Source organism: Coregonus clupeaformis, chromosome 31 (genome assembly GCF_020615455.1).
Source record: "Coregonus clupeaformis isolate EN_2021a chromosome 31, ASM2061545v1, whole genome shotgun sequence".
NCBI lineage: Eukaryota > Metazoa > Chordata > Actinopteri > Salmoniformes > Salmonidae > Coregonus > Coregonus clupeaformis.
The window spans coordinates 27824166-27841158 of NC_059222.1; the positions used below are offsets into that span (position 1 = coordinate 27824166).

Here is a 16993-nt window from a genome sequence, read left to right on the forward strand (position 1 = left end):
ACATTATTTTACTCAACATAAGGTGTGTCTGAAGTTACACATCACACTATTACAATAGTGTGACTTTTGGAATAAAATGTTCAATATATTTTCTTAAACATCCTCTCTTTAGTGCTTATTGTTTAACCACTCATATGTTCTAGGGGCCATTTTGAGACCTTAAGGAGCATCAAGCACTGCTGGAATGTCTACCAATGGCATGTCCGTCTTTTTGTGAGAAATTACACTGGTCACTCAAAATGTTTATAAAGTATTTATAAAGTATAAATAGCCCACACTTTAGATGAGGCCATGCAGAAAGACTTAACTAATAATTAGTAAATGGTTTATAAGGACCTATATTAAACATCTTATGAATGATCTTATGAATCATTACTAAATACTTTAAAAGTTGTTTATAAATTTGTGAATAACTAGGTTACTAAAATGTACAAATGTGGGAGTAATGATGAATAAATGATGAATAAACTATTTACTAATCCATTATAAATGCTTTATTACGTAGAGTTATTATAAAGTGCTACCACATATATCAATGTTGAACATCATAATCTGTATAGTCAAAGTAAAGTTCATAATCAGATATTACTTGTAAGACTTGAGAGATGTTAAATGCACTGTTTTTTGTATTAACCTCTTAAACTTCAGCAGAGCTCCTTTAAATACCTGAAGTCCCTTTAACAGTGACCAGAGACAGAGCTATGACCTGTGCATGCTTCATAGAGCTTCATATGGCTGTATAATGCTTCATTAGGCTTCTTAGGGCTTCATAAGGCTGTAATAACCATATTTGTGGGAAATCAATCGATATGTCTGATCAACATGATGACTTGCTCCTGATGCGTCTCCAGAGCAACCATCTCTCAGCTATCTCATGTCCTCTCTCTTCATCCTCCTCTTCCTTTCATCCTCTTTCCTCATCTTCTTTTCCTCCTCCTCTCTTCCTCCTCCTCTCTTCCTCCAGCCCCCCATTCCACAGTACATCTCAGCCTTTGGTCATGTCCCACATCATACTTACAACACGCTAACATTACGATTAACGTGTATATTGTCATCACACCGACGACTCCTATGTATGCGTCTGTATGTGTGTGTGTGTGTGTCCAGGCCGCCAGCTGACCATCTTCAACAGCCAGACGACAGTGACGGTGGGAAGAGGAAAGGAAGCAGGTCAGTTCCAGGGTCAGATGGCCGGTCTCTACTACAACGGACTGAAGATACTCAACATGGCCGCCGAAGGACACGCCCACATCCGCCTGGAGGGCAGCACACGATTGGTTGGGGACATGCCCTCCTCCATCACGCCCCAATCCAGCGCTGCCGCCGGGGCAAACCGATCAGACCCTGCCGCCAATGCCGGCGACATCACCACGACAACCGCCACAAACAGGAAGCAAGGAGGAGGAACTACGCAGCAGGTAGGAAACTAACTATGACACTAAGGCATAAACAGGCTAACTAAGCTATTCATAACCTCACAGATATAGATACTATATTCTGTATCTGCTATTACCAGTCAGGAGGTTATGATGAACAGGCTCTCTTAGTTTGTGTGTGGAGAGGGATTCTGGATTATCAAATAGTCTGTCGCACTCTGAAAAAGAATAATTTCCAATGATGTGAGTTGCCATGGAGATAGTGAACCCTCTTAGGTATTCTCTCTCTCTCTTTCTCTCTCTCATGCTCCATAGTGTATAGCTCCTCTGTGTATAGGCTGCCAGATACCTCAGACATAAATAATGGAATGCAGAGCCTCAGGCATCAATAATATATATAGATGGATGGATGGCTAGATGGTGGGTTTGAGTGATGGAGTGAGACACTGTGTTCCTTTTTACACCTCAGACATGCGTGTGTGTAGTTGGTGGTGTAACTGGTTTGCAGAGAGCATTGCAGATGAGTCAATATCCCAAGATGGGAACTAGGTCAGACAGAATGTATGCTCGATATGGTGCAGTGTGTGTGTGTGTGCATGCTTGTGTGTGTGTGTATTGCAGTTTGTGTGTGTTTAATAAGAAACACTGATCTACTGCTGGGGTTACCTAGCAACCAAGCTGTATTCAACAAGTGTTAATGGACACACACAAACATATAGAGGTAACATGTAGGCTGTACTTAGTTACAGTCAGTTGCAGCAGAGGGAGGAGCAGTGAAACCACTTAATGATGGATCAGAGCATGTCATCGATTTTGTGACTGTGCGCGCTTGTGCGCGTGACGTGTGTGTATATGTGGCGTGTGTGTGTGCGTGTGGCGTGTGTGAGTTTGAGTGTGTTTTATGTGTTTCTTCCTGCAGCCCTGAGTGTAGTGAGACTCTCTCCTATGAAGTCTGCGTTACTAATAATGCAAAAGAGTGTGTGTGCTGCATGGCTCTGTTTTTCGCTACAGTCTGCTCTGACTCACTCTGCTCAGTTTAGTTTTGATGTTATCGGTGTGTGTGTGTGCGTGTGTGTTTTTGTGTGTGCGTGTGCGTGCGTCCGTCCGTCTGTTATATGGGTAGAAGCAACTGTAGCAATCTCAGTCTCCTCCCTCTCTCTGTCTCCCTCGCACTCTCTCTCTCTCAGCAGTGATAGGTAGTCTCCTCTTGTCTCCGCGCTGACAGAGCTGCAGCCAACAGAGTGTGTGTGTGTGTTAAAGTAGAACTATGGCTGTACGGCGGAAGCAGTAGAGCAGTGTGTGTACACCGTGTGTGAGTGTGTGTGTTATGTGTTATGTGTGAGCTAGGCAGTCAGGCAGGCATGGACGCTCGCTGGCATTGTTCGGCTGCTCAGGTACTGATTTTACTCCTTCAGCATGATCCCATCTGTCTCCTTCATCTCTACCTTTCCTTCATTCTTTCTTTATCTGTCTCTTTCCTTTTCGGTTTCTCTTCCCCTCTTTCTTTATCTCTCACTCTCTTCCTTTCTTTATTCATCTGTGCTGGAAGGCGGCGTGCATCGCTGCTAGATTGATAAGGCTATAGAGGAGAGATGGAAGACGGAGAGAAAAAGAGATGAGGCTATAGGAAGATGTTGGCATGCATTGTTCAGGAGTGTGAGTGTGCATCAGTGGAACAGACTTGGCTCACTTTTAATTGACAACTTAAAGGGCTGTGGTTTGATTGACAGGTCTGTAGTTTTATTGACATGTGAGTAGAGGTTAGCTGAGGAGACAGTTCCATTTGGAGTCTAGAATGAGTTGGAGTCATTAGTCAAATAATTTATCAGCTTGATGCAGAGAGATGGAGGGTTAGAGTTACAGGTATTGAAAAAGCATTGATCTAAACATACACATCTGCTTACAGTTGCTCTTGATCAATCACGTTCAGGCAATTGGGGCCATGGGCACCCTATAAGCAGACAACGTTATGTTTACTTTTCTCCCGGGATTTTTGATTGTCTAATTAGCAAAAGTGAAATCTATCACATCGTTGCAAGATGTATCTGGCTGATGTAGTCATTCATGTGAGGTTAGCTTGTATAGTGCTTTTTACTAGACTTCTGTAGTGCTGTATTTCTGTTATCTTGGGATGCATTACGCTAAATGTATTTGTATAGATTTTTTGTGAGGGTTTTTGTGGGTTCTAGTCCCGTTCTATGTTGGGTTCTAGACCTGTTCTATATTTGGTTCTGCTGTTCTTTCCAGTCCCCGTACTGAGGTTAGTTATGACTACTGCAATGCATCACACTCCCATTTTAATACACCACTGACTCTCAGTGTGGGTTTAAAACACGCACACACACACACTCTCTCGCACACAAACACACGCTTATGCACACACACACACATTTCTCAGCGGGCGATGTTTAACTAGCTCATGAATATGCACACTTGATTATCATGATGTTAACTTAAGCTGCAACACTTTGATGTCTCCTTCCTTCTCTTCTTGTGCTTTCCTTATCCTTTGTCCCTCTCTCCCTCCATCACTCTCTTCCTTCATCTCTTTCTCTTCTATCATCTGTCTCTCTCCCAACATAGCTCTTTCTTTTTCTCTCCCTATATCCATTACTTACCTCTCTCTCTCTCTCTCTCTCTCTCTCTCTCTCTCTCTCTCTCTCTCTCTCTCTCTCTCTCTCTCTCTCTCTCTCTCTCTCTCTCTCTCTCTCTCTCTCTCTCTCTCTCTCTCTCTCTCTCTCTCTCTCTCTCTCTCTCTCTCTTTCTGTCTGGTGGTGAGTGTCAGTGTTTCAGGTCTCTCAGCGAAACACTCCCTTAATTTTAACGGCCTGAACTTAGAGTTGCCATGGCAACAGGAAGGAGAGTAGGAGATGAGAGAGGGCGCTGCCAAAGAGAGAAAGGGTGGAGGAGGAGAGGAAGTATAGAGAGAGAGTGAGTAAGAGGAGGCGGGGGGGTTGGCCAAAGGAGCATCTTCCCAACTTGTGTTGCTCATTGAACACAGAGAGAGCAGGGCATGGACATGAAGGGTTCATAGTTAATACACTGTAGTTATTGTTGGTTAGTTACTGTATTACAGTTACCTTAATATACTATATATGTACACACAGTCCTCAGAGATCAGCAATCAGCACATAGGTGGACCACAATACAAAGAGGAAAGTAGGAAGGTAGGAGGAAGGAGAGATGGGGATGAAGAAAGTGGGAGGGATTGAGGGAGAAGATAGGAAAAGGAGGAAGGGCCAGAAAAATCAAATCAAATTAAATGTTATTTGCCACATGCGCCGAATACAACAGGTGTAGACATTACAGTGAAATGCTTACTTAGAAGCCCTTAACCAACAATGCAGTTTTTTAAAGAAAAATTTAAAATAAAAAAAGTGTTAATTAAAGCAGCAGTAAAATAAAATAACAGTAGGGAGGCTATATAAAGGGGGGTACCGGTACAGAGTCAATGTGCGGGGGCACCGGCTAGTCGATGTAATTGAGGTCATATGTACATGTGGGTAGAGTTAAAGTGACTATGCATAAATAATAAACAGAGTAGCAGCAGCGTAAAAGAGGGGGGTGGGGGGGGCAGTGCAAATAGTCCGGGTAGCCATGATTAGCTGTTCAGGAGTCTTATGGCTTGGGGGTTGAAGCTGTTGAGAAGCCTTTTGGACCTAGACTTGGCGCTCCGGTACCGCTTGATGTGCGGTAGCAGAGAGAACAGTCTATGACTAGGGTGGCTTGAGTCTTTGACAATTTTTAGGGCCTTCCTCTGACACCGCCTGGTATAGAGGTCCTGGATGGCAGGAAGCTTGGCCCCAGTGATGTACTGGGCCGTACGCACTACCCTCTGTAGTGCCTTGCGTTCGGAGGCTGAGCAGTTGCCATACCAGGCCGTGATGCAACCAGTCAGGATGTTCTCGATGGTGCAGCTGTAGAACTTTTTGAGGATCTGAGGACCCATGCCAAATATTTTCAGTCTCCTGAGGGGGAATAGGTTTTGTTGTGCCTTCTTCACGACTGTCTTGGTGTGTTTGGACCATGATAGTTAGTTGGTGATGTGGACACCAAGGAAGTTGAAGCTCTCAACCTGTTCCACTACAGCCCAGTCGATGAGAATGGGGGCGTGCTCAGTCCTCTTCTTTTCCAGAATCCAGTTGCAGAGGGAGGTGTTTAGTCCCAGGATCCTTAGTTTAGTGATCAGCTTTGAGGGCACTATGGTGTTGATCGCTGAGCTGTAGTCAATGAATAGCATTCTCACATAGGTGTTCCTCTTGTCCAGGTCGGAAAGGGCAGTGTGGAGTGCAATAGAGATTACATCATCTGTGGATCTGTTGGGGCGGCATGCAAATTGGAGTGGGTCTAGGGTTTCTGGGATAATGGTGTTGATGTGAGCCATAACCAGCCTTCAAAGCACTTCATGGCTACAGACGTGAGTGCTACGGGTCGGTAGTCATTTAGGCAGGTTATCTTAGTGTCCTTGGGCACAGGGACTATGGTGGTCTGCTCATGTGAAAAATGTCAGTGAAGACACTTGCCAGTTGGTCAGCACATGCTCGGAGTACACGTCCTGGTAATCAGTCTGGCCCTGCGGCCTTGAAAATGTTGACCTGCTTAAAAGTCTTACTCACATCGGCTACGGAGAGCGTGATCACATAGTCATCCGGAACAGCTGATGCTCTCATGCATGCTTCAGTGTTGCTTGCCTCGAAGCGAGCATAGAAGTGATTTAGCTCGTCTGGTAGGCTTGTGTCACTGGGCAGTTCGCGGCTGTGCTTCCCTTTGTAGTCTGTAATAGTTTTCAAGCCCTGCCACATCCGACCAGCGTCGGAGCCGGTGTAGTACGATTCTATCTTAGTCCTGTATTGACGCTTTGCCTGTTTGATGGTTCGTCGGAGGACATAGCAGGATTTCTTATAAGCTTCCGGGTTAGAGTCCCGACCCTTGAAAACGGCAGCTCTACCCTTTAGCTCAGTGCGGATGTTGCTTGTAATCCATGGCTTCTAGTTGGGGTATGTCACTGTGGGGACGACGTCATCGATGCACTTATTGATGAAGCCAGTGACTGATGTGGTGTACTCCGCAATGCTATCTGAAGAATTCTGGAACATATTCCAGTCTGTGCTAGCAAAACAGTCCTGTAGCTTAGCATCTGCGTCATCTGACCACATTTTTATTAACCGAGTCACTGGTGCTTCCTGCTTTAGTTTATGCTTAGGATAGAGTTATGGTCAGATATGCCAAATGGAGGGCGAGGGAGAGCTTTGTATGCGTCTCTGTGTGTGGAGTAAAGGTGGTCTAAAGTTTTTTTTCCTCTGGTTGCACATTTAACCTGCTGGTAGAATTTAGGTAGAAGGAGAGAAGAGGAGGGGATGGATAAGTGATCCCTTGTGATTAGCTCACAGCTCGTAACTAACACCTCTCTCCGCCTCTTCTCTTTCTCACTTCCTTTCTCTCGCTTTCTCTCCGCCTCTCTCTTCACAATTTGGAAGTTTGCCAGGACTCGGGGCAGTAACAGTGTATGTGTGAATACTGTGTGCGGTGTTGTCATGTTCATGCATCTGGAAAATCTGAAAATCGAAATGTATTTGACTACAAGATGAGCGTTTTATTGTGTTCTGTTTGCAGAATGAGAGGAGCTCTCTGAAAATACTTAACATGTAAATAACATTAACATAAAAGGATACAGTGATTAATAAATATTACAAAAAAACAATAGCGTGTGTTTAATGATACATTGTCTCTCTCCAGTCAACAGACGACCTGCTGGTGGCGTCAGCTGAGTGTCCCAGTGATGACGAGGACATTGACCCATGTGACCCCAGCTCTGGTAATATATACCATATACAGTACAAACTACTACTATACTACTACTATACTACCACACTACTACCCTGACACACTAACAGTCTGGCTAGTAGACTAGAGAAACATTTTGGTTTAGTGTGCAGCAGAAGGTTTACCCTGCGATCACACATTTGCAGAATTGCTGCACTCCATTCTGTAGTGCAAGTGAAACTATAGAGCACTGTCCTATCTCATTTTTCCATTAATAATACTAATAATACTAATAATAATAATACATGGAATTTTTATAGCGCTTTTCAAGAATCCACAGACGCTTTACAGTATCAAAGAAACAAAAACCAAAGCAAAAACAATGCCAGACTAAACAGAAAGATGATGGACAATGATGGCAACTAACATGGAGGAAAACGTTAGACTATACAGACAACTCTCTCTATCCCCCTCTCCCTCCCCTCTCCCCTCATCCTCCCTCCAGCAGCCCACCCCCCTCTCCCGGAGGTCAAACCGTTCCCGGGGACATCAGAGGTAGTGAGGGAGTCCAGCAGCACCACAGGCATGGTGGTGGGCATCGTGGCAGCCGCCGCCCTCTGCATCCTCATCCTACTCTACGCCATGTATAAGTACCGTAACCGCGACGAGGGCTCGTACCACGTGGACGAGAGCCGCAACTACATCAGTAACTCTGCCACCCAGCCTAATGGCAGCACCAAGGACAAGCCGCTGGGCATCGCCAAGATCTCCAAGAATAAGAAGAACAAAGATAAGGAGTACTACGTGTGAGGAGGGGGGGGGACACCCTAATGACATTTATATATACACATCTACACTTATACAGACATATGCACACATACAGGAGGACATGCTCTGAGACACACACATACACACACAGAAAAGAAAAGAAAAACACACAGAGACAAAGAGACTGTCATGAGGGCAGAGACCCATACTGTACAGTAATAATAACCACTAACCACAGCCTCTCTGTGTGAGGCCTGTGTTCGACCAGATTAACCGGTATAACAAGCAGAGGAACCACCAGATAGACTCCTAGTAAAGGACCAGTTTATGACAAGTAAAGGACCAGTAAAGAGCAGTTATTTTAAAGGACCAGTCCCCTGTCTCTCCCTGCTATAAACTGTCCTGTAGACTGGGAAAGAACACAGAGAACGCTAGTCTTCTTTCATACGGAGTCACAATCAGTATATCCAGATTAACACCCTGATAAACTCTCAGTTACAATTGGGTGTAAGGCTGGTGTTGTCCAATGGGGGAACACCAGATTACCTGAACCCTGCCCCTAACCCCAGCCCACCAGTCAGCAGAATGGACATTACCGCGGCAATAAGACAGGAAGAGTCACAACCACCAGGGTTGCCATGGTGGCTCTGTTTGCCGACTTGCTGGGGAGGGACGGAGTAGGGGGTGTACGTGGAAAAAGGAGCTGTGTGTGTTTGAAGTGTTGCTGGGACATTTATTTTACAACTTTATACAACGTACGTTACAACGTTGTATCAACCCACCAAGACTATGAAGACAAGAGAGACTTTGACTCTGGAGAGGAGACCAGACACCAGAACTACCTACCTACCTACACATAACACACACACACACATACACACACACCTCTTACAACACCACCAGAGCTTCATTACCAGAGCTTCATCACTGACCGGTGGCAATGATATCTGCGATAATGATGATATTATTATGATAATGCTGAAGTCGATGAAGAAGAAAAAGAAGAATGATGATGAACATGTGGGCAGTTTAGACTCTTTGGGGAAATTGTTGCACGTTGAATTATCTTACTCCATGTGTTTCTAACAGAGCAGAGACTACATGGGTTACTCCTAAACCCACCACAACCATAACCAACCACCTGGCTCACCAAAGCCTACCACATGATAATAAACTACTACCTGGCTTATATACATTCACTTCAATGTAATAAACTTAATTTACACCCGAGGGACAATTATTACTGGGCTTAATAGTGACAGACAGACAACACATAACAGGATAAGATAACTTCAGAACTAACATCATATAGCAATCATCAATAAGAAGACAGGACAAATGCTGTACACAACTTTCCATCGCCTCCAACACACAGCAGATACAACTGACTAACAGAGTGTGACCAGGCTCCATGGTCTCTGAGAGCCAGGGTGGTGTGTTTGATTTGGGTTGCGGTTTAGTGAGTAACCCTGGTGTAAAGGCTGGGTATGTCCCCTGCAACAGGGCCAGCCCTGTTTTAAAGCCTGTCCTATAGACGACTATACGTGCTCTGATGAACGTTTTATATTTTAAAAAAAAATGTCTGTAAAATAATCGAAAACAGAATATTAAGTGTTATCATGTGTTTCTATAATGATAGAGCTGTTCATGATGCCATTGGCTAATATAATTTGAGTTGCTTTACTTTCATTGGCCCTCCCTCTCCGAGCATCCTGTGTGTTCACATTGGTTGATTGTCCCGCTAATTGTCCAGGTGATCAATCCCAGCCAGGCAGGAGTGGTGGGGGGGGTGGGGGGCGGGCTCTGTGGAGAAGGTTGAGGGTGTGACTATGATGTCATTCAGTGCATGTAAGACTGTGTAGGTCTCAAATGGCACTCTTTTCCTCTAATAGTGCACTACTTTAAACCAGAGTCCTATGTTGCTAACCCTAAACCTACGTGGATCAAAAGTAGTGAACAGGAAATAGGGTGTAATTTGAGACACATACCAACTGTAAGAACAGAACAGATAGAAATTCACTGTCCAGAACAGGCAGTAGTCTCCATAGTGTCTAATCTGGCCATTGTATTTCTATCTCCTGTCAGCAAGCACGCTCCCCCAGGTCTTCCAAGCAATATTGCCAACCAATCACATGCATGGGAATCAGACTGGGGGCGGGACATAAAGCATTAAAGACATAGTGATAAAACCTAAAAATTAGCCAGAAAAATGTAACTAATTGATTCCTTCGCTCCTACTCTTTATCTATCCCTTTATTCTTATTTCTCTCTGTTCCTCTCTCCCTCTAGTCGACGCCTCTCTTCCTCTCTCTCTTTCTCCCTTTCTCCTCTCTGTTTCTATCTGAAGTAAAGGAGGAGCATTGAACTGTGGTATTCTTCATCTAAGTGTTCATTTAGCCTTTTAATTTTATATATATATATATATATATATATATATATATATATATATATATATATATACAATTTTTCTACAGTATTTTACTTTTATTTTTATTGTTACAGTTCTTTGAAGAACATAAAGTGGAACTTTATTATGAAAAATAGTTTTGAAGATCTAACGAGTCAATAAAATATTACCCAAGTGAAGTTACCTTGACTTTTATTCTATTCTATTCTCTTCTATTAAAAAATATTACACAAGTGAAGTTATTTTACAAATTTCCTGCACAACACTATTTCTTTATCCCCTTTTGGTTCCAGGTAGAACCCTTTTGGGTTCCATGTAAAAACCCTTTACACAGAGGGTTCTACATGGAACCCAAAAGAGTTCTACCTGGAACCAAAAAGGGTTCTACCTGAAACCAAAATGGGTTCTCCTATGTGGACTACCGAAGAACCATTTAGGAACCCTTTTTAGTGTTAGAGAGAACGTTATGTCCACATTGTTCCCCTCAGACACACAGACTAAACACACTCACTGGTCCCAGCCAGGTCCTCTTTCAGCCCCTAACTGCTAGCCTCAACACATTACACCCTACTCCCTAGCGGCTTATACATTTACGTCATTTAGCAGACGCTCTTATCCAGAGCGACTTACAGTTAGTGAGTGCATACATTTTCATGCTGGCCCCCCGTGGGAAACGAACCCACAACCCTGGCATTGCAAGCGCCATGCTCTACCAACTAAGCTACAGGGGACTAAGTGATTGGAAAGGTATACGTGATTTAATCCAGCCTATCAGAGAGCAAGGTTACTGTATTACAGTAAGAGTTACTGTATTTCTATATTGATTTTGATTTACCTATTTAATTTAGATATCCACAAGATCATCTGCAGTTAGGGGAAGGGGACAAAGGGTAGGGGTTAGGGAAAGTATCCAGGGGATTGGTGGATAAGTGAACAGTTTATCAACCCCGTCTCCCAAGGTCTATGTTACACTGTGACCATCATCACAAACACACACCACTACAGGAAGAAACAGCAGCCTCTTTCAATCTCTCTGTCTCTCTCTAACACACTCTCTCTCACACACTCTGTCTCGCTCTCGTACACTCTCTCCCTCTCTCTCTCAAACTCATGCACACACACTGCTGACCAGAGAGATGGAAAAAGAAAGGAGTGATGAGTTTCTGGGAAAAGAGGAGTGAAGGCACTGCTGAAGCAACTGTGTGCATGTAAACATTGACGGAGGAGATGTGTTGCTGATTGAACACGGAAATCAGGGCAGGGACATGAAGGGTTCATAGTTACTACACTGTAGTTATTGTTGGTTAGTTACAGTATTACAGTTTATAATATATACAGTCAACACATTTCCACATTTTGTTATGTTACAGCCTTATTCTAAAATGGATTACATTTTTTTCCTCATCAATCTACACCCAATACGCCATAGTGACTAAGCAAAAACTGTTTTTTAGAGATTATAGCAAATGTGTTAAAAATAAAAACAGAAATACCTTATTTACATAAGTATTCAGACCTTTTGTAATGGGACTCGAAATTGAGCTCAGGTGCATCCTGTTTCCATTGATCATCCTTGAGATGTTTCTACAACTTCATTGGAGTCCACCTGTGGTAAATTCAATTGATTGGACATGATTTGGAAAGGCACACACCTGTCTATATAAGGTCCCACAGTTGACACTGCATGTCAGAGCAAAAACCAAGCCATGAGGTCGAAGGAATTGTCCGTAGAGCTCGGAGACAGGATTGTGTCGAGGCACAGATCTGGGGAAGGGTACCAAAAAATGTCTGCAGCATTGAAGGTCCCCAAGAACACAGTGGCCTCCATCATTCTTAAATGGAAGACGTTTGGAACCACCAAGACTCTTCCTAGAGCTGGCCTACCGGCCAAACTGATTAATCAGTGGAGAAGGGCCTTGGTCAGGGAGGTGACTAAGAAGCCGATGGTCACTCTGACAGAGCTCCAGAGTTCCTCTGTGGAGATGGGAGAACCTTCCAGAAGGACAACCATCTCTGCAGCACTCCACCAATCAGGCCTTTATAATAGAGTGGCCTGATGGAAGCCACTCTTCAGTAAAAGGCACATGACAGCCCGCTTGGAGTTTGCCATAAGGCACCTAAAGGACTCTCAGACCATGAGAAACAAGATTCTCTGGTCTGATTAAACCAAGATTGAACACTTTGGCCTGAATGCCAAGTGTCACGTCTGGAGGAAACCTGGCACCATCCCTACGGTGAAGCATGGTGGTGGCAGCATCATGCTGTGGGGATGTTTTTCAGCGGCAGGGACTGGGAGACTAGTCAGGATCGAGGGAAAGATGAAAGGAGCAAAGTACAGAGAGATCCTTGATGAAAACTTGCTCCAGAGCGCTCAGGACCTCAGACTGGGGCGAAGGTTCACCTTCTAACAGGACTACAACCCTAAGCACACAGCCAAGACAACGCAGGAGTGGCTTCGGGACAAGTCTCTGAATGTCCTTGAGTGGCCCAGCCAGAGCCCGGACTTGAACCCGATCGAACATCTCTGGAGAGACCTGAAAATAGCTGTGCAGAGACGCTCCCCATCCAACCTGACAGAGCTTGAGAGGATCTGCAGAGAATAATGGGAGAAACTCCCCAAATACAGGTGTGCCAAGCTTGTAGCATCATACCCAAGAAGACCAAGGTTGTAATCGCTGCCAAAGGTGCTTCAACAAAGTACTGAGTAAAGGGTCTGAATACTTATGTAAATGTGATACCAGTTTTTATTTTTAATAAATTTGCAAACAAAAATAAAAACCTGTTTTTGCTTAGTCATTGTGGGGTATTGTGTGTAGATTGATGAAGGAAAAAACAAACAATGTAATCCTTTTTAGAATAAGGCTGTAACGTATCAAAATGTGGAAAAAGTCAATGGGTCTGAATACTTTCCGAATGCACTGTATGTACACACAGTCCTCAGACATCAGCACATAGGTGGAACACAATACAAAGAAGAAAGTAGGAGGGGAAGAGAAAGGAGAGATGGGGATGAAGAAAGTGGGAGGGAATGAGGGAGAAGATAGGAAAAAGGAGAGAGGAGATGGATAAGTGTATTTCTCCCTTGTGATTAGATCACAGCTCGTAACTAAAACCTCTCTCCTCCTCTTCTCTCTCTCACTCTCTTTCTCACTTCCTTTCTTTCGCTCTTAACAATTTGGCAGTTTTCCAAGACTCTGGGCAGTAACAGTGTGTGTGTGTGTGTGTGTGTGTGTGTGTGTGTGTGTATGTGTGTGTGTGTGTGTGTGTGTGTGTGTGTGTGTGTGTGTGTGTGTGTGTGTGTGTGTGTGTGTGTGTGTGTGTGTCCATGCATGCAGAAAATCTGAAAATCTAAATCTGTTTGCCTTCAAATTGAGAATTGTATTGTGTTTGCAGAATGAGAGGAGCATTCTCAAAATACATAACATTTACCTTGTTACGAAACCCATATCTACATTTACATTTTAGTCATTTAGCAGACGCTCTTATCCAGAGCGACTTACAGGAGCAATTAGGGTTAAGTGCCTTGCTCAAGGGCACATTAACGTCATTTAGCAGACGCTCTTAGCCAGAGCGGCTCACAAATTGGTGCGTTCACCCTATAGCCAGTGGGATAACCACTTTACAATTGGGGGGGGGGTAGAAGGATTCCTTTATCCTATCCCAGGTATTCCTTAAAGAGGTGGGGTTTCAAATGTCTCCGGAAGGTGGTGAGTGACTCCGCTGTCCTGGCGTCGTGAGGGAGCTTGTTCCACCATTGGGGTGCCAGGGCAGCGAACAGTTTTGACTGGGCTGAGCGGGAACTATGCTTCCGCAGAGGAAGGGAGCCAGCAGGCCAGAGGTGGATGAGCGCAATGCCCTCGTTTGGGTGTAGGGACTGATCAGAGCCTGAAGGTACAGAGGTGCCGTTCCCCTCACTGCTCCATAGGCAAGCACCATGGTCTTGTAGCGGATGCGAGCTTCAACTGGAAGCCAGTGGAGTGTGCGGAGGAGGGGGGTGACGTGAGAGAACTTGGGAAGGTTGAACACCAGACGGGCTGCGGCATTCTGGATGAGTTGTAGGGGTTTAATGGCACAGGCAGGGAGGCCAGCCAACAGCGAGTTGCAGTAGTCCAGACGGGAGATGACAAGTGCCTGGATTAGGACCTGTGCCGCTTCCTGTGTAAGGCAGGGTCGTACTCTCCGAATGTTGTAGAGCCTATGGATATTGTTGCACTCACTTTGTCTAGGGGTCCTAGGCCTAGTTACATGGTCTGTAACCTGAATGAATTTGTGCATTTATGTGAGAAATCAGCATTTGAGGACCATGTTAAATGCACAGGAGACAACAACTTACCGAGTTCAGGGCCAGCTCCGTCTTGACCTCTTGGTCGGCCAGTCCAAGCAGATTATTAGTTGTTCAGATGAAAATATACTTACAAAACAGAAAACAACAAATAGGCATGCCCAAAGTAAAGACTCAAAACCAAACAAAAGGCCTCATGGTGTGATGAGGTGATGACGAAGGAGTCAGGCACAGGAGGGTAAATCACAGAATGACAGGCTTTATTCCACAACTACAGAGTTACGCAGTAACACGTCAAAAACACTCCAGTGCGCAAAACAGGCGCGCTGGAAAATACAAGGCACACAGGGAAATATCCCGGCGATTCAAAATACAAGGAGCTCCACCGAGCTTCACTATCCTCCACAATAAACAATCACATACAAAGACAAGGGGGCAGAGGGAACACTTATACAGGTACTGATGAGGGGATATGAACCAGGTGTGTGTAATAAACAAGACAAAACAAATGGAATGATGAGATGAGGAGCGGCAGTGGCTAGAAGGCCGGAGACGACGAACGCCGAAGCCTGCTCGAACAAGGAGAGGTGGCAGCTTCGGAGGAAGTCGTGACAGTACCCCACCCTTGATGCACAGCTCCAGCAGCGCGCCGACACCGGCCTCGGGGACAGCCAGGAGGACGCGGAGGAGGGCGAGCCGAATGGCGACGGTGAAAATGCCGCAATAGGGAGGGATCGAGGATATCCCTCACCGGAACCCAGCACCGCTCCTCCGGACCGTACCCCTCCCACTCCACGAGGTACTGAAGGCCCCCCACCCGACGCTTTGAATCCAGGATGGAATGGACGGAGTACGCCGGGGCCCCCTCTATGTCCAGAGGGGGCGGAGGAACCTCCCGCACCTCAGACTCCTGGAGCGGACCAGCCACCACCGGCCTGAGGAGAGACACATGGAACGAGGGGTTAATACGGTAATCTGGAGGGAGTAATAACCCATATGTAACCTTGTTTATCCTCCTCAGGACTTTGAACGGCCCCACAAACCGCGGGTTCAGCTTCCGGCAGGTCAGGTGGAGGGGCAGATTCCAGGTCGAGAGCCAGACCCGATCACCCGGTACCAAGACCGGGGCCTCACTGCGGTGGCGGTCAGCATTGGCCTTCTGGCGACGCACGGTGCGCTGGAGTTGGACGTGAGCAGCTTTTCACATCGCTTCCGTGCGCCGAAACCAGTCATACACCGCAGGAGCTTCGGTCTGGCTCTGATGCCATGGTGCCAGAACCGGCTGATAACCTAAAACACATTGAAAGGGCGATAGGTTAGTAGAGGAGTGGCGGAGAGAGTTCTAGGCATATTCTGCCCATGGCAAGAACACCGACCACTCCCCCGGCCGGTCCTGGCAGTAGGACCGCAGGAACCTAACCACATCCTGATTCACCTGTTCCACCTGCCCATTACTCTCGGGGTGAAACCCAGAGGTCAGGCTGACCGAGACCCCTAGACGTTCCATGAACGCCTTCCAGACCCTGGATGTAAACTGGGGACCCCGGTCAGACACTATGTCCTCTGGCACCCCGTAGTGCCAGAAGATGTGAGTAAACAGGGCCTCTGCAGTCTGCAGGGCCGTGGGGAGACCATACACCCTCAAATCCTTAGCCAAGGTAGGCCACCAGTACTTTCCGGTCAGGCAGCGCACTGTACGACCGATACCTGGGTGACCAGAGGAGCGGGACGTGTCTGCCCAATAGATCAGACGGTCACGGACAAGAGACGGCACGTACTGCAGCCCAGCTGGACACTGAGGTGGAGATGGCTCTATGCGTAACGCCCGCTCTATGTCCGTGTCCATCGCCCACACTACCGGCACCACAATGCAGGAGGCCGGGAGTATGGGGGTGTTGTCTATGGGCCTCTCCTCTGTGTCGTACAGCCGTGACAGTGCGTCTGCCTTCATGTTCTTCGTACCTGGGATGTAAGATAGTGTAAAATCAAACCGGGTGAATAATAGGGCCCACCTGGCCTGGCGAGGGTTCAGCCTCCTCGCTTCCCGGATGTACTTCAGGTTATGGTGGTTTTCCAGACGAGGAAAGGGTGTTTCGCCCACTCGAGCCAGTGCCTCCACACGGTCAGGGCTCGGACAACAGCCAACAGCTCCCGATCACCAACATCGTAGTTCTGCTCCGCCGGGCTGAGCTTCTTGGAGAAGAAGGCACAGTGGCGGAGCTTGGGTGGCGTGCCCGAGCGTTGAGATAGGACAGTGCCTATCCCTACCTCGGACGCATCCACCTCCAATACAAACTGTAGTGATGGATCGGGATGGGCCAGTACCGGGGCTGACGTGAACAGAACCTTCAGGTTACTGAAGGCCCTGTCAGCCTCAGCAGACCAGCGGAGCCGGGA

At 46.1% G+C, this 16993-nt stretch overlaps 1 protein-coding gene across 37 annotated transcripts in view; it reads left to right on the top strand.

Annotated features, from left to right (window-relative positions):
- The window catches only part of LOC121547350 (neurexin-1a), a 51571-nt gene extending 41153 nt beyond the window's left edge, over positions 1 to 10418 (top strand). For 13 of the 37 annotated variants that reach the window (XM_045209850.1, XM_045209849.1, XM_045209852.1 and 10 more), the window contains 3 exons: positions 1108 to 1418; positions 7113 to 7191; positions 7645 to 10417. In XM_045209850.1, the coding sequence (XP_045065785.1) occupies positions 1108 to 1418; positions 7113 to 7191; positions 7645 to 7949 (695 nt within the window). In that variant the 3' untranslated portion in view covers positions 7950 to 10417. Of the gene's footprint in view, positions 1 to 1107; positions 1419 to 7112; positions 7192 to 7644 lie in introns of all 37 variants that reach the window. The other 24 variants (XM_045209847.1, XM_045209828.1, XM_045209825.1 and 21 more) reach the window with 4 other exon arrangements.
- The last annotated feature ends 6575 nt before the right edge of the window (positions 10419 to 16993 follow it).